General features: G+C 36.5%; 1 protein-coding gene across 1 annotated transcript; it reads left to right on the top strand.

Annotated features, from left to right (window-relative positions):
- Positions 1–869: 869 nt before the first annotated feature.
- On the top strand, positions 870–4,853 carry LOC121976260 (probable serine/threonine-protein kinase PBL26). The gene is made up of 5 exons (XM_042528355.1): positions 870–1,539; positions 3,626–3,792; positions 3,855–4,038; positions 4,135–4,505; positions 4,569–4,853. Exons 1-5 carry the CDS (start codon positions 1,464–1,466, stop codon positions 4,782–4,784), a joined length of 1,014 nt encoding a protein of 337 aa, XP_042384289.1. The 5' UTR covers positions 870–1,463; the 3' UTR covers positions 4,785–4,853.
- The last annotated feature ends 13,702 nt before the right edge of the window (positions 4,854–18,555 follow it).

Below are 18,555 nucleotides of genomic sequence, written 5' to 3'. Positions count from 1 at the left end.
CTTATTCTCATTTTCATTCCACAATACTATAATATCCATTCCCATTCTGATTCTTAGGAAAAAATTAAACACCATCTAAGATTATAGAAAAATAGAATTGTCTGCCACTTCGCTTCTTTACTTTTCTTATTCCAAATAATTTCTCCTTTTCTTGTGTATTGAAACGGTCTCAATCATAGCTATTTCAATATTTTTGGATATAGATAATTAAAGGCATTTTTTTTATTTTTCTATCGAAGCATGCCATTATTATCATTTTCACTTGTTTAAAAAAAAATATCAAAATAACATTTCAATATTTTTTTCATCTTGAAAATACGACTATGATATGGAGTAAAATTATTTTAACTTGGTCAAAATTATTATATATAGAATATTATTATATTAAAATATTTTTTTATTAATTTAATCAAAATTATTTTAACTTGATATTTATACTTATTATCTTTTTTTTAAATACCCTCAATGTTTCATTAATTAATTAACATACTGACAACTTTTCTATTTCTTTTAACAAATTTCCTTGTAATTATTTAGATAATATAACAACGGAAATTAAAAATTTAGAAATATTTTAATATTAAGAAAAATACAAAATATATATATATATATATAATAAAACTAAAAACTATCCAAAGAAAATAGAATTACTAAATCGGGTGGATCGTTCAATTATTAGAAAGGATAATTTTAACAAATCCAACACAAATTTAGATCTTATTGCAAAAATAGTAAGTCTATTTTGAGTACATTAAAGAGGGGTGTTTTTTGATAAAAATAAAAAAAAGAGACGCCTTTATGAATAATTGGAAACTCTGGAGGGCCTTTATGCTTATTGCCCTTTTTTTTTTTTTTCTAATTTTTGAAAGTTGGAAATCCAACCCCGATCGAAACCGCATTTGCCTCGTCGCCGGCTCTCCTTCTTCTCCGCGAGTTCGCACCCTCGTCTGGCTCTCGCGAGGCCCTTCAAATATGTCCCTCTCCTCCGCCCACGTCCCCTCCTCCTTCGAGGCTCCGGACGGAACCGCCGCTCCCTTCCCAAACCAGGGACTCTGGCCCCTCCGCCGGTTCCTCCCCCCTCTTCTCGTCGCTTCCATCCCCTACAAACGAGGGCTGCAATCTTTTTCGCCTAGATCTTGTTTCGATCCCTCGTTCGGAAAGATTGAAACTTGGAAGCCTTTGGGGTTGATCGGAAAGTTTGTTTAAGACCTCCGCCACAGTTCTCCGCCTCCTCGTTCCTTCCATAAAAACCTTATTTTTTTTGTTTCTCATTCTCCTCTTTCGATCCTCTTCGATCCTGCAATTTGTTCCGGTGGTCGGAAAGACTGGAGCTTTGGAGCTTTTGATGCGAATCTGGATGCTCGCCTGGGGCATGCCACCTGTTTGACGGAATGCCGGTGTGGGTGCTTGCTATGTGATTTGAGGTACGATCGAAGGGAAATCCGATCGCGGTTTTCTGAATCATGAGCTGCTTGCCTTGTTTCCAATCTGACTCCAACAACGACCCACCTGAAGCAGCAGCTGGAGGTGGTGCGCCTGGTGAGCTTCTTTTTGTTTTTCTTCTGTTTAGTGTCTGCCATTAGGGTTTCCTTCATGCACGGAATTTAGATTAAAAAATTGGCAAAAATCAAAAGGGCGCCCCTAATTATTGTTATCTGCAAAAGGACACCTTTCAAACATTGTTGTAGCAGTTAGAGCATCCACAATTGTATCAAATATTTTTTCCAAATATTTGTGGTCACCACATTCATATCATCAATCAAATATCTCACTCCTCAAATATTCAAAATCACACCATCAAATATCTCACTCCTCAAATATTCCAAATCACATAATCAAATATCCCACAAATCCATGTATTAAATATCTCACTCTCAAATATCCCAAATTCTACCATTAAATATATATTTTTCTTTATTTTTTGTTAAAAAAACAAAGAGAGAGAGAAATCATCGGGTATAACTCTATGCCCGGTGATTTCAAATCCCCTTTCCAATATTTCGTTCCAATGGGGGATATTTGAGATTAGGAGATATTTGGAGAAATATTCCCTCCAAATATCCCTACTGTGTTTTTTCTTTTAGTTCAACTTTGTCAAAAAAAAAATAATAATAAATAAAACTATATATATCGAATACTTGTGTATATATAAAAAAACTCTTTTTCAACCTGTTCAAAATTGTTCAAATTTGATCAAAATTGCTTGGACATGATCTAAATCACTTAACATTGTTGTAGCAACTATTTAATTGTTGTTACAATATTGTAGCAGCCATTAGATAGCTCCTACAACGATTTTACGGTGATTTTGAAATGTTAAAGCAATTTTGATCAAGTTTAAAATTGTTTTTCATTTTAGTTTAACTTTATCAAAAATGATATATATATTCAAAATTGCTTAAACTTGATCAAAATTGCTTCAACATAATTGAAATCACTTTAAAACTGTTATAGCAGCTATTTAATTGTAGAATGTTGTAGCAACCATTAGATAGCTCCTACAGCAATTTTATGGTGATTTTGACCATGTTGAAGTAATTTTGATCAAATTTAAACAATTTTGATATAAAAGTGCTCTCTATATAATATTTTTGAGATTTATTTTAGCACCTTATAGTAGCTACAAGAGTGCTAGAATAAGATATGTTTAGGTGAGAAATATGTTGAGGCATTGTTTTTGACGTTTTAAAGGCAAGAGGGCGCCCTTTTGATGAAAATGATAATCAGGGGCTCTATTTTGAAAAATTGATTGATGATCAATTTTTATCTTATAATGCAATCACATTTTTATCCCTAGAGATTCATCCTCTTTTTCCAAGGGATTCATAATTAGCAGCTCAACCCATTTCATTTGATGGGGAGTGTAGGAACATTAGGCTCTGCTTTGCTATGCTGGTGCTATAGTTTTCAAAATGCTTTAATCGAAGGCTCGAAGATGGACACGTGTTCTTACTATGGCTTCCTTAATCTTATTGCACCATTGAATTCTATAACAAATCATGTTTGGATCGGCTCCTTATGGCATGATTGAATTGTACGTAAGCTTACTATGTTGTATTAGTAGTATCTATGCCTTTTTTGGATAAGTTCATTACATTTGATTGAATTAGGATTGTTAGTCTTGTTAACTTGTTTTCTCTCATTTTTTTTGTTTATTTGGATTCAAACATATTGAAGGGGAGCCTTGGGCACAACGGTAAAGTTGCTGCCGTGTGATCTAGAGGTCACGGGTTCGAGTCATGGAAACAACCTCTTGCAATGCAGATAAGACTACGTACAATAGACCAATACGGTCTGATTCTATCCTAGGTCCCCGCATTGGTAGAAGCTTTGTGCAGTTGCCCTTTTATTTGATTGTGAGTTATAAAACTTTTACTTTATTTCTCCAACAAACCCTCACTTAGCTATTTCAACTTTCTTGTTTCTATGTTTAGATTTTAAGAATGCTATTTTAGACTTGGTGCTTAAAGATTCAATTGCTATAGCTAACTCAAGGAGATAACAATTCTCTAGTTGCTTAAAATGTCATATGAATAGGGTTTACACCAATGGCGTATCTTGTCTTCCAACAACCAACTTAACCAAATTGACACCGCAGAAAATCACACTAACTCTAATTGTGCAGCCGACAACTCCAATGAAGCAAATGATGCTGGCAATAGTAGTAATGCTGCAAAGACATTCACGTTTCGCGAGCTAGCCACTGCGACAAAGAATTTCCGTCCTGATTGTCTCTTGGGTGAAGGAGGTTTTGGTCGAGTCTACAAAGGTTCCTTAGAGAGCTCCGGGCAGGTAAAACCTTTAAATCATTAGTATTGTTGATATCAATTTTTAACTTCTACTTTTTTCGTTAGACCGTGGCTATTAAGCAACTCGACAGGAATGCTTTAAACAAAGACTTCCTGGTCGAAGTCCAAAAGTTGTGTCTTCTTAATCATCATAATCTTGCCAACTTGATTGGATATTGTGCCGATGGTGATCAACGACTTTTAGTCTACGAGTTTATCCCTTTGGGCTCGCTAGAAAACCATTTGCTAGGTAAACTTTGAAACTTCTTATATATGTTTGTTCTTTTAATGTACGATACACTCAGCAATAAGTAGTTGGTAAATGTCCTCTTCTTTTGGCGAGCAGATCTTTCATCTGATCGAAAACCGCTCAGCTGGCAAGCTAGGATAAAAATAGCTTATGGTACCGGACAGGGTCTGGAATACTTGCACGAGAAAGCGAAACCCCCAGTTATCTATCGAGATCTCAAGGCGTCCAACATTCTGCTTGATGAAGATTTCACCCCAAGACTTTCTGATTTCGGGCTTTCGAGATTGGGGCAAATGGGCGAGCTGATGGGTTCATACGGTTACAGTGCACCCGAATATTCGAGTTCGGGTCAACTAACTGTCAAGTCGGATGTGTACAGCTTCGGAGTACTTATTCTGGAACTAATCACAGGGAGGAGAGTCATGGACACCACTAAACCGACAAATGAACAGAATCTAGTCTCTTGGGTATGTATTCATTGAGCTTATGTCGTTGGCCTATGAACGCTAAGGTTTCACTTGTTGTTGCAGGCGATGCCCATGTTCCGGGACCAAAAACGATACCCCGAGCTGATTGATCCGCTTCTCGACGGAGATTTTAATCTAAAGGAACTGAATCAACTCGTTGCGGTTGCTGCAATGTGCCTTCAAGAAGAATCAACCGTTCGACCATTGATGACCGATGTAGTGATGACGCTAAGCTTCCTTACGACAGGGCCTAGTTCATCGCCACCTGAAGATTGTTGATGTTCCTAATGGATTCATATTTTTTTCTTCCCGCCTAGCGAGAGATTCTCTTCTGTGTTGCCAAATGAATTGGCAACTAAATGAGTGAGATATGAGGCTTTGAAAAGATGACCTTTTTTTGTTTACATATAAAATACATAATATTTATTAAAAAAAAAAGAAAAAAATGCAAAAAAGAATATTTGTTATAATTCTTTGTAACTCATATATATTTTGTATTATTAATTCTTAACTTGCAACTTGTAGGGTCTCCGAATAAAAATTAAAAGAGGGCCTTTTGTTTTATTGAAATTGTTAAAAGACGTTTATTTTTTTTTATTAATCATCGGGTCTCTCACCCTATTTTTAATACTTGAATTACTCTTTCTCATCCAATCAATTTGAATTCATGGAAAATTGATCACATGTTATACCAGCTATGATTCATAGTTATTATAATTAACTATTAATTAACATCTGTGCATATGTTGTAGTAGATACAAATCTAAGCTACTAAAATATGCTATTGATACTGTTGACCTGAGTTGAATAATATTTCATTTGTACACATCTTGTAGTAGTTAGGAAGCATATCTAGTTTTTCCGACGGATAGGTTCTCGGGGATTTTTTTTTTCATATTTTAGTTATTTGATTATTGATTATAAATTTATCCCATGATTTATCTTCTTTTATATAATATGGAAATAGATTAACATAATCATATTTTTATTATAATAAAACATATCTACTATATATTGTGTACATATTATAAATATAATAGATATTATAATAGTTATATCTGTAATTATTACACCATGCTATCTACCACCATATGTGCACATATTATAGTGATTTACATCTTCGTGTTGATATAGAAACATCATATATGCACATGTTGTAACATATATGAATCGTAACTGATAAAAGATGCAAAATATGCTATTGACTATTGTTGTATAAGATCTCATTTGTATACATATTGTAACTAGTTTCGTAGCATACTTGTTGTATGGTGTAGTATATACTATTTATAAGTGCTCCATGATCTGTTGACCAATATTAATATGAGTGGAATAAAATCTCACGTGTATATATATATATTATAATTTTACTATTTAATTAATTAAGAATCTTGGCACGCTCAATTAATTTAATGAAGTCTAAAATTAAGTTCCGTTAATATTTTTTTTATACCGAAAATATTTTAAAGGATTATAAATAATTTTACCTTCTTATTCTCTTAAATTACAAACACATAACCTAATTTCTATTATTTACATCACTTCTTCTCATCACATCAATCCTCATTAATTCTTTATTATTTTCTCCTCCCCTCTTCCTCTCCATTTTTGTTACAACTTTCATTTTCTTATTCTTTTTATATCACAACGAATCAATTTATTTGTTTTGTTCTTCTGCATATTGACGTCAATCCATCTATATCTCATTAATTTTTTTTTAAAATTATAGTCACATCTATCCATCTCTGTATCTCATCAATTCTTCGGATGATATAAGACATTTTCGTTACAAACTTTAGGTATGATTAATAACATAATTTTTATTTTATTTTTAAATTAATATTTTTATAGAATAAATTATACTAGTATTAAATAATATTATTTAATTATTTAACAGTAAATATTTATTTATATATTATACACCTATAGTTATGAATAATAGCTATTATAAATAAAACTAATTCGAGTAATAAAAACAATAAAAAAAAGATTGCTTTTTAAAAAGGGAGCCTTTGATTTTTATCCATATTCTTGTTTTTTTTTTCTTTCTAACTTTCAAGAAAAAGGGAAAGAATCTTCAATTCCTTATAATTTTCAAAAAAAGAAAAAAAAAAACAAAAGGGAAAGAATATTGGTTAAAATTCTTTATACTTCCTGACTTAGAACTTGCCGTGCCTCCGAGTTCCTAACCTACCGTATCAAAATATATATAGAATAAGGGCACCAGGATTAAATGGTTAGGTTTAAAAAAATAAATCTCTATTTTTTAAACCTATTACCATGGGACAGCTTGAGTTTTTAGTTTAAATAAAAAACTTGATTCCAAAATTAAAATGAGATTTTTACCTAATTTTTCTGGGCCCATTAATATCTAGCCACCATGATTGACTCTATATATTTTATTTTTAGTGGGTTAATAAATCTTTTTTTAGGTTTACCCTGATGTTCTTAATGCATTTGTAACTTTTAATGTGAGAATGATGTGGTAAAAATAAATCTATTTTTAGTGTTATCATTAAAGATGGCCTAAATGGTGTATAATAGACTCATTGTCATTGTTTTTTATTCACGAAGAGTGTCTAATAAGAACAATGAGTCACTATCCCATATAAATGCTCGGTTTGGCAAATGCCAAAAATGGTCCATACTTTTGAATTAAAATCATTGATTGCTCAACTTGTACAATTCAAGTTCTTGCCCCAATTGTTTATTTAAACAATAATAAGTGAACAAAATAAATCAAATGATGAGTTTTATTTTGCTTCCTTCACCTATGTTTTTTTGGATTTATATTTACGTAAGAAATTGTCAAAAATAGCTATTAACTATTTAATATTTTATCTCGTTGGATAAATATATATGTGCCCACCAATTAAAAAATATCAATTATATGGATTTGTTTGAATTTTATATAGGTAGTTTATATGGATATATATACATATGAATATTTTTTTCATTATTATTATAGTATTTTTGGTAAAATAAAATTCTTATAATTTGGTCAAAATTAATTGTTTCTGATTATAAATATAGAGGACAACTTATGCAAAAATAAAATGAAAATAAAAGGAAGAGAAAAAAAAAACTAAAGGAAGAAGACCATACCTGTCACTGTGTGGGCCCGGGAGATTGCCGCGTAGGGCTGCTGATTGCAGTTGTGTAGGAACGTTGTCGCCAGTAGCGTGAGACCCGTCGTGAATGGAAAAAAATTGACTTGTACTTTAAAGGGAGAAAATTGATTTTTGTCTGAATTGAGCAGGGAAAAAAAAATATTCACAGATGATAAAGACGAATAAAAAAAAAAATTCACAGATGGATTTATAAATCTATCGATCTATTAGCTACGTAACAGAAGAAGATGATCATGATTCATCTCGTTCAGGAGCTGAATCGGATGAGGGTCGGTCGTATAGTCGTCAGAGTTGACGGAAAGTCGCTATGAAATCTGGTCGATCTGGCACCCGTCGGAAAAGCTTACACGAGCGGATGATAAGGGGTGATGACGAAGCAAGGGTCCTGCGCACACTCGGACGAGCCCACAAGTCGTTAGAGACCAGAAACTAGGGAAAAAGTCCCTGGGCCAGACCCTCCGATGCTCAAGTCATGTACTTTTTTCCCAAAAACACAAAGAAAGGACGAAAAGTGAAAGACGAGTGTGAAAAGACGAGTGAGTTTACCTGCGTAAGGGACAAAACTTCCCTTTTTATACTGCAAAGGATGCTTCTGGAGTTTGATGGGTGTCAGGGAATGTCAGATGTTAGACTTTATCTGGCGGTGAATGACACGTGATGTCCTCCTATAGGTCTAGGAGGGAATCAGCGAGTGGTGAACACCAGACTGTTAGCATATTCTTTGACAGACAGTGATTATTCCTTGACAGGTTGTTACGATTCTCTGGCTTGCTTGTCGTGTAGTGCATGCTTGCCCCAATCTGTTAACCCTGGACTGGGCTCCTGTGCCTACCGGTCTCGCATTGTGGGGTGTAGACCTATATTTCCTAACCTACGTCTGCCACTTCACAAATCTAGATCTGTACACCAGCCTTGTCCTACGTATCCTGTCTTGTGAACTCCTGACCTGCCTTACCTGGTATCTTAACATGTATGTCTTGGTTTGGTTCTACTTATCCTGTGTCCCAACCTGTACACCTCAGTACGATTCTGTCTGTCCCGACCTGTACGCCTTAGTCTGATTCCGTCTGTCCCGACCTGTACGCCTTAGTCTGATTCTCTCTGTCCCGACTTGTACGCCTTAGTCTGATACTGTCTGTCCTGACCTGTATGCCTTAATCCATGTATCCTATGTCAGAAATCCCGATCTGTATCCTTAGCTTGCACCTCCCGACCTGCACGCTGTGATCTAGGTATCCTATGCCGCCAAGCTATAAATCCTAATCTGTATCCTTGGTTGGCACATCCTGACCTGTACGCTTTGGTTCCTACGTTCTGTGCCGCAGGGCTATAAATCCTTACCTATATCCTTGGTTGGCATGTCCCGACCTATACGCTTTGGTCCTTGTGTTCTGTGTCGCAAGGCTATAAACCTTGATCTGTATCCTTGGCTTGCACATTCCGACCTGCACGTTTTGGTGCCTGTGTCCTGTGTCGCAAGGCTATAAGTCCTGATCTGTATCTTTGGTTGGCACATCCCGACCTGTACGCTTTGGTTCCTGCGTTCTGTGCCGCAGGGCTATAAATCCTGACCTGTATCCTTGGTTGGCACGTCCCGACCTATACGCTTTGGTCCTTGTGTTCTGTGCCGTAAGGCAATAAACCTTGACCTGTATCCTTGGCTTGCACATCCCGACCTGCACGTTTTGGTGCCTGTGTCTTGTGCCGTAAGGCTATAAGTCCTGACCTGTATCCTTGATTGACACATCCCGACCTGTACGTTTTGGTGCCCGTATTCTGTGCCGCAAGGCTATAAATCCTGACCTGTATCCTTGGTTGGCGCATCCCGACCTGCACATTTTGGTGCCTGTGTCCTGTGGCGCAAGGCTATAAATCCTGACCTGTATCCTTGATTGACACATCCCGACCTGCACGTTTTGGTGCCTGTGTCCTGTGCCGCAAGACTATAAGTCCTGACCTGCATCCTTGCTTCCGAGTTCCTACTTGACGCGTAGGCTTAACCTCGAATTAGCACTTGTGCTTGACCAGGACCATCTTATAAACCGACCCTTTGATATCCACGTAGGCCGGATTCTTGACCTCCATATTGGCCAGAATCTTGACCACCACGTAGGCCTGACTTTTGACCGCCACGCGAGCTAGACTTTTGACCATCCCAAGGGCTTGACTTCCGACCACGTCATCTCCCTGACCTCGCGATCATGCACCATATCAATGATGATGATCAAGTCTTATTCTATTAAATAGGATCAATTATATAAATCCTTTATTGAGTTCTATCTCTTATTATATCATTATCTATACTTAAATAAATTTTATCTTATTTTATTGTGATAACTAAGTCTTTTTTTGTCTTCCTCTTCCTCATTTGATATGCGTGTTTGTCATAGTTTCACATCACCTAACTAGAGCATTTATTGATCATCTAAGTACATGCTCATACCATCTTAAATGTGTCTCTCAGAATTTTCTCTCAATAGATATAACTCCGACTTACTATCTAATGCTTTCATTTCTTATTCTGTCAATCCTCGTATGTCCACACATTCATCTTAACATCCTCATATTTATAACTTTCATCTTCTACTCGAATGCTCGAGTCATAGCTCAACATTCAGCTCCATATAACATAGCATGTCTAATTACGATTTTGTAGAACTTTTTTTTTTAATTTTTAGAGGTACTTTACGGTCATATAAAACATCCGACACTCTTTTCCATTTCAACCATCCTGCATGTATTCTATGTAAAATATCTCTCTTAATCCCTACATCATTTTACAAACTTGATCCTAAATATTTAAAACTCTCGGTATCGGACAACTTGTCATCTTCTATCTTAACAATTATCTCATTACTTCTAATATTGATAAACTTAAATTCCATATATTCTGTCTATATCTTACTAAACTTAAAACCTTTCTCTTTTAGTATTTTCTGCCAAGATTTTAGGGGGCATTTGGTTCTCTCTCCTAGAAATCGGAATGGGAATGGGTATCATAGTATTATGGAATGGGAATGAGTATGGGCTTGGGTATCATTCTTAAAAATGATGTTTGGTTAGTTAAATATTTTCAATCGGAATGAACCTAAATTTCCTTTTTTACCCTTATAGAAAAATAAGAGAAAAAATTTGATGGGAGAGAAAGTTGAATGTGAGAGAAACATATGATGAGAGAAAATGATGAGAGAGAAAGTGTGATGAGAGAGAAAGTGTGTGGGAAAAAATGAAGAGAGAGAAAGTATGATCAGAGAAAATGAGGAGAGAGTGCATGATAGGAGAGATTGAGAAGAGAAAAAGTATGATGAGAGAGAAAAAGTGATGGGAAAAAATGAAGAGAGAGAAAGTATTATGAGAGAAAATGAAAGAGTGAGGAGAGAGACAGTATGATGAGAGAGAAAGTGGGTTGAGAGAGAAAGAGTGATGGGAAAAAATGAAGAGAGAGAAAGTATGATGAGAGAAAATGAGAGACTGAGAAGAGAGAAAATATGTTGAGAGAGAAAGAGTGATGGAAAAAATGAAGAGAGAGAAGGTATTATGAGAGAAAATGAAAAAGTGAGGAGAGAGAAAGTATGATGAGAGAGAAAGTGGGTTGAGAGAGAAAAAAAATGAAGAGAGAGAAAGTGTGATGAGAGAAAATGCGAGACTGGGAGAGAGAAAATATGATGAGAGAGAAAGTGTGCTTAGAGAAAAGTGTGATTAGAGAAAATGAAGAGAGAGAAAGTGTGATGAGAGAAAATGCGAGACTGGGAGAGAGAAAATATGATGAGAGAGAAAGTGTGCTTAGAGAAAATAAAGAGAGAGAAAGTGTGATGAGAGAAAATGAGGAGAGAGAGTATGCTGAGAGAGATTGAGGAGAGAGAAAGTATGATGAGAGAGAAAGTACGATGAGAGAGAAAATATGATGAAAAAATAAGTAGAAAATGTGTAATAGGAGAGAAAGTGTGATAGAAGAGAATGAAGAGAGAGAAAATAAGGAGAGAGAGTATATGATGGGAGATAATATAGAGAGAGAATTAGGAGAGAGAAAGTATCTTGAGAGAGAAAATATGATGATAAAATAAGGAGAGAGAAAATATGATGAGAGAGTGTGAAATTAAAAAAAATTGAACAAATATACTAAGGATATTTTTGTCTAAAACTTAATTTACAATCCTATTCCATCAAAACCCAAGGGAGGGGGTGGGTTTCATCCATACCCAAATTTTTGGGTTTCATTCCAAAATCTTGATTCTATTCCCATTAACCAAACACAAGGTTTGGGAATGAATCCATTCCCTCATTCCCAAACTCATAAACCAAACGCCACCTTAGTTTAGCATTTACTCCTTCACGAGTCTCATCTACCAAAATAATATCATCTGTAAACAAAATGCACCACAGTACTGTGTCTTGAATGTGTGCAGTGAGTTTGTCCATAATTAGTGTAAAAAAATAAGGACTTAGAGCTGATCTTTGATATAACTCTATCTTTATTGGAAAGACTTTAGTTACTCTGTCTGAAGTATTTACTCTAGTTGTTATATCCTCGTACATATCCTTAATTAATTCAACATATGTTATGCTAACACTTCTCTATTCTAGAATTCTTCATATAATTTCTCTTGAAACTTTATCATAAGTTTTTTCTAAGTCAATGAAATCATGTGTAGATCTTATTTTTACTTATACTATTTTTTAATTAATTGTCTAAGAAAATATATAACTTCTATTGTCGACTTTCTAGTCACGAATCCAAATTAATTTTTGATCACCGAGGTATCCTTCCTTAATCTTTTTTGTATTATGTTTTTTTTCAAAATTTCATGGTATAACTCATTAATTTAATACCCTTATAATTTACATAATTTTGTACATCTCCCTTGTGTTGGTGCAATTTGCACTAATGATCTAATTCAGATTTTTGATAAATAACAAGTGGATTAAAGTTAGAGTATTTGTGCTCTAATTACTTTATCAAGTGTGCAGAAGTTGACGATTTGAAGGACCTGACACTAGGCTGAAATCCAGCTGGTGTGAAGTCTAGATAGGTTCGCCAGACCCGATATTTAGCTAGAAGTCTGGTCGAGTCCGTGGGACCTGACAATCATATAAAGTCTAATTGAGTCCACAAGATATGACAATTGGCGGAAATACCTAATGAGTTAAAGACAAGTCAAGCGACTGTAGTTGGTGAGTGGAGGTAAGCAATTAGAGGAGAGATCCCGTGAGAATGCGTTCCCGGTTGAGGAAATAGTAGACGTCGGTCTAGCTTAGGTCCATTTAGGAAACTTAAGTTGAGACCTTGACTAGATACTGGTCTTGGGGAGACAAGATCTAATTACTACTCATATTTTATTGTATTGTGCTAACTTTATTTTGCATGATAAACATTTTTTATTACATGGACTAACTCTTTTTTACAGGAAAGGAGTTGTTGAAAAAAGAGTGTCTAGGCACTTGGACCAACTTTGGCCGGGCGGCCTAGGCAAACACTCGGGCGGTCCAGGTGCTTGGATCTGGTCTAGGCGCTTGGACTAGAAAAGTTATTCAGAAGCTGAGTTGGAGCGTGATGACTGGCCAAACCCACGTCAATGGTCCAGTCGCCTGGAGGTGGATAAACTTGATGGATTAAGTTTCAACAAAAGATCGTCACGTCAGTAATAGTCCAGACACCCTGAATGAGCCTATATAAAGGCCTTCGACTAGCAGCTTCATAACATCACCTGCTATAAGTTTATTCTTGCACGCTATTCTGAAAAGGCTCCGACAACATCGAAAAACTGATATGAAGTTCGAAGAACGAAAGACTTCAAATTTTCTTTTTGTTTGTCAGTAACAATTAATTCCAGTTTTTGTACTCAAACTTTTTTGTAACTCATTTTTGAACTAATAGTGATTGTCAAACAAAAGTACTTAACGAGTGCGGGTCTTGGAATAAGAGTCGTCAATGTTGGGACTGAAATGTAGCTAGAGGGGGGGTGAATAGCTCGGCGCGATCTCGTGCTCAGCGTTGCTTGCTTCTCGTGAAGATGTGCAGCGGAAATTACAAAAAACAATACACCACAATGCTAACTCATAGATTTACTTGGTATCCACCTCAAGAAGAGGTGACTAGTCCAAGGATCCATACACTCATGTACCCTCCACTATGAAAACACTCATTTACGGTAACTACCGAAGGCAGAGAAGCCTTACAAGCTCTCAGTACAAGAAGAAAGGAAAGGGAAACAAAATACAATAAGATCTTACAAGTTTGCACAAGAAAACCCTAACCCTAACTTCTTCCTCGCCTCTTGACTTGGACGTGCACCAGCACAAGCCTCCAAGAACCTTCAAGAACTGGCGGTGAGAACTTTGTGGAGTCGCTGTGAAGATCGCTGAAGAGAAGGATCGAAGCCGTGGAGTTCTACCGAGAGAAATGCTCGCCAACAGCTATATCTTGCGCCAACGGTCAAATCTAAATCGATTGGATTGCTCCCAATCGATTGGGGAGGCTCTGGATCGATCGGTCGATCGATCCAGAGTGCCTCTGTGCTCCTGGGAATTGCCTGGATCGATCGACCGATCGATCTAGGGCTTATCACGCGAAATCGCAACTCCCAATCGATCGGTCGATCGATTGGAGGCTCCCAATCGATCGACCGATTGATTGGGAGGCTTTCTGTGTGATCGGCGATTCTCCCAATCGATCCACCAATTGATTGGGAGGCTTTCTGTGCGATCGTCGATTCTCCCAATCGATCCACCAATCGATTGGGAGAAGGCTTGTCGTAGAGACTCGCCCAATCGATCAGCCGATCGATTGGGCATGAGCCAATCGATCGGCTGATCGATCCAGCTCCTTGTTTTTGCCCAAAACCAAGTCCAAAGTCCCCAAAACTAACATCCGGTTAACCATGACCTGTTAGTACATCATGCCTAGCATATGGTCACCTTTGACCTGCTAGAACTCCCTTACCAAGTGTCCGGTCAATCCCTTTGACCCACTTGGACTTCCACCAGATGTCTGGTCAACCTTAACCCATCTGGATTTTCTCGTGCCAAGTATCCGGTCAATCCCTTTGACCTACTTGGACTTCCCAATACCAGATGTCCGATCAACCTTGATCCTTCTGGATTTTCCTTGCCTGGCTTCACTCACCAGGACTTCCCTTACTGCTTAGCTTCACTCACTAGATCTTTCACCTAGCTTCACTCACCAGGATTTTCCATACTGCCTAACTTCACTCACTAGGTCTTTCACCTGGCTTCACTCACCAGGATTTTCCACAACTGCCTGGCTTCACTTACCAGGACTTTCCACAACTGTCTGACTTCACTCACCAGGACTTTCCAATCAAGTATCCAGTCAATCTTGACCTACTTGACTCTCCTTCACAATCTCTCCACATGAACAATCGCACCTGCAATCTCCATGTGTTGTCTCCATGTATTGTCAAACATCGAAACCCAAACAGCAAGACTCGAACTTGAACCAATTCAAGCTCAGTTAACCAGGTAAACCTTGACCTAGGGAATATTGCACCAACAATCTCCCCCTTTTTGATGTTCGACAATACCTTTAAGTTAGGCTAATCTCATAGCCTCAACTCTCCTTCATGCCAATGTAAGAATGATGATTTCCTTCATTCTTCTCCTTATCTAGAGGGCAAATTCCCTCTTAGGTAATGAAGGTCTAACTTAACTACACATTCTCCCCCTATTGGCACACATCAAAAACTCTCCCCCTGAAGAGTTACCCAATCGTTGTTTACAACTTCACTCGTTGTTTACAACACAATAACGAAGGTCCCATACCCGTCATTATTCTCAACACTCATCCTTGAGCATATACCACTTAGTATATTCACACACGATTCAAATGAAGGTCCCATACCCTTCATTGTCATCAAATGCTCATCCGTGAGCATAAACCACTTGAATAATGAAGATATTCACTCTCCATTATATTCAAATGCCCAACCTTGAGCATTTTCGCTAAAAAAAAGTTAACCGCCTTCCAAGGTGTATGAAAAATAGATTTTCATGTCCTTAAAGAGTAACTCCTTCTAAAGACATGCACGTAACTTCTGTCATTACACCAACAATGACTTGGAATCCCTAAACATATAGAAAACCCAAATATAGAGTTTTGAGGTTCAAAAATTCAATATTGGAACCAAACCTCAACCTAAACCTTTACTTAGTCTTCCTTAACCAATCCATCCTTGTTTTCATCATGAAAACTCTCCTTAAATGTATACAAATGTGTTTTGAGGGGTTAGGAATGATTTTATAGACTAAAAATGATTCAAGATGCTGAAAATAAGCTTCCCAGCTAAAATCCGCATCCCCAATCGATTGGAGTTGGGTCCCAATCGATTGAACCCTAATGAATCGATCCACTGATCGATTCAGACTACGTGGATCTATCGGCTGATCGATCCAGTGAGCTTCTGCTTGCGGAAAAACTCCTCTCAATCGATCGCCCGATCGATTGAGGCACTCCAATCGATCGGGTGATCGATTGGAGCTCTGAAAAAATGAAAATTTATTTCAGTGAATTTCAGAAACTCCCCTAAAATTCTACAAAATTCAAAAAATCATGAAAATTTATGTAGACATTTCTTAGGGCATATACTATAAAGGAAAAATAGCTTTCTATGACAATACTTCCTATTTTCAAAGATTAACACAAACTTCGAAACTTGTAAAACTTTAGTATTTTTTCCAAGTTTGTGCTCAATTATTCAATGATGATTACTATCAAAAGATAGCCTTCATCAAGGTTTTCCAAAATATATTTAAAATCATTTTCAAAACCAATATCCAACAATGTTATTTGGGCTCAATGCACATGACTTGTACATTAGCTTTCCCAATGATTGGAAAATGCATAACTATGTGTTTTGATGAACCTAAAACTCAAAGGAATGCACTAAATTAACATCTTGAGTTTTGTTCATCATCCTAACACCTCATTGCATCTAATATGTACGAAAACACATACAAGTCACCGTATAGTTCTTTGTGAGATGTAAAATTTTGGTTTTGTCCTAATCTAAGGATCATGCATATCTACCTAGGCATTTTGAGGTTATGAACATCCACCAAGGATGTTACTTGTTAATGAATGTCATTTGTCATTAGTTTTCAAGGAGTTAAAATAATGCATGATGATGTTATGACATACATCAAAAGGAATTAATTTTCAAAAGAAGATTTCCTATAACTACATGATGTATGTATGATATGACATGGTATTTTTGTATTTTTCATAATAAAACATAAGTGCACAAGCATGATGTCATGACATATGATGGGCAAATGAACAAGGTAAATTAGCATAAATAAAATATACCTAGATTATCTATCTAAGTATCCTTAAACCTCAGCTAACTTAAAATTAAAACTTAGATTGCCCAAATATATCAAGAAAATGCCAAAATCCAACTTGACATTTCTTTAATCTCTTGATTTATTTTTGCCAATTAAAATTAAGCACATTCCCCAAATTTTGGCATAATTATCCTTCTGAAGGAGTGATCACTTTAAATTTTAGGCCTGGATTTGCCTTTAGTTCCTTAAGAACATACCAAAGTCCCAACTTGGTAGTTCTTATAATTCTCCCAAATGTGCCAATTTAATTTTAAAATCAAACCTCTCACACTATGGCACATCTTACTCTTTCCAAGAGTAAACCATTAATCCTTATCATTTTCAAAGGTTAGCAATAACCTTGAAAATACTCTTAGAGTGCCAACTTCATCATGATTGGGTTAACTACCCTTTCAATTTGAATTGACACTCTCTAACCCTCCTAAGGGATAGAGAAAATGCTCCTAGGAACCCAAAACCTATTGGAGCTCCTTGGATGCTCTAGGTACTTGCTAGGGATAACCCCCCTAGATACCTTCCTAGTGACCTTGTTAGACTTTTTTGAAACCTTGGTCACATTTCCTAGGTCAACTCTAGGAATTTCTTCCCTTGTGACCTTCTTTGTGACTTTCTTGGACTTCTTAGAAGTCTTAGTCACGTTTGTTGTTATAAAAATACTTCTAGGGATAACTTCCCTAGTATTTTTGACTTGACCATTTGACTTAGGGTTAGTTCCATAATTATATGGAACCATATGATAAGAAGGCACATCCTTTTTAGTTTTAGGTTTGTATCCCAAACCCTTAAGGCCCTTGGATGACCCTTGTTGTGCTAAACCTAGATTTTGCTTATTTTTCCCTTTTAAGATACTTTCCATCCTTTTTAGGGCATTTTCCATTTTATCAAGCCTTGACCTCAAAACTTGATTTTCCTCCCATAACTCCCTAGATTTCGATTTTTCTTTAAATCCTTGAGCATTTTTATTTCTAGGCTTATAACTATGGTCCTTAGTGTTATTGCCTAAACTTTTACCTACCTTCCTAACCCTAGGTGTGGTAGTCTTAGCATGGAGAGCCATATGTTTTTCTTTAAAGCTATCATGCTCCCTATTTTTATGATAAATAGCATTAGAATGATAAAAATTAGAATTAGCATGTTTTTTACCATTATTTAAAGGGGTAGGCTCAATAAATGATACCTTTCGTTTTACCTTGAAGACTCCCCCTTGAGTTGTGCTTCCTCCTTGAGCCTTGACCTCTTTCTTCCCCTTGGGACATTGTCTCCGATAGTGTCCCTTTTGATTGCAAGAGAAGCACACAATGTGCTCCTTGCTCTTCTTTGTTCTGGGAGCGGTCTCTTTGGGCTTCTCCTTGCCCTTAGGTGCCACTTGGCCTTTCTTGTTGGCCAATTTTGGGTACTTGCTCTTGTAGTGCCCATGTTCCCTACATTCAAAACATATGATGTGATTTCTATTTTTAATGGAAATATTTTTACCTTCACATGTAGGGATGACACTTGATCCTCCATTTAATGTTTCTTGATTTTTGGAGGATGTAATGTCTTCTTCTCCATTTGACCCG

This window comes from Zingiber officinale, chromosome 4B (genome assembly GCF_018446385.1).
Source record: "Zingiber officinale cultivar Zhangliang chromosome 4B, Zo_v1.1, whole genome shotgun sequence".
NCBI classification, from domain to species: Eukaryota; Viridiplantae; Streptophyta; class Magnoliopsida; order Zingiberales; family Zingiberaceae; genus Zingiber; species Zingiber officinale.
Note: the sequence above shows the minus strand (reverse complement) of the source record. Positions and strands in the feature narration are given on the sequence as shown.

Coding starts and splice junctions, on each gene's coding strand:
- LOC121976260 (XM_042528355.1), top strand. CDS start 1,464: ATGAGCTGCTTGCCTTGTTTCCAATCTGACTCCAACAACGACCCACCT. Junction 1,540..3,625: donor AGCTGGAGGTGGTGCGCCTG/GTGAGCTTCTTT, acceptor CTAATTGTGCAG/CCGACAACTCCAATGAAGCA. Junction 4,506..4,568: donor AACAGAATCTAGTCTCTTGG/GTATGTATTCAT, acceptor TTGTTGTTGCAG/GCGATGCCCATGTTCCGGGA.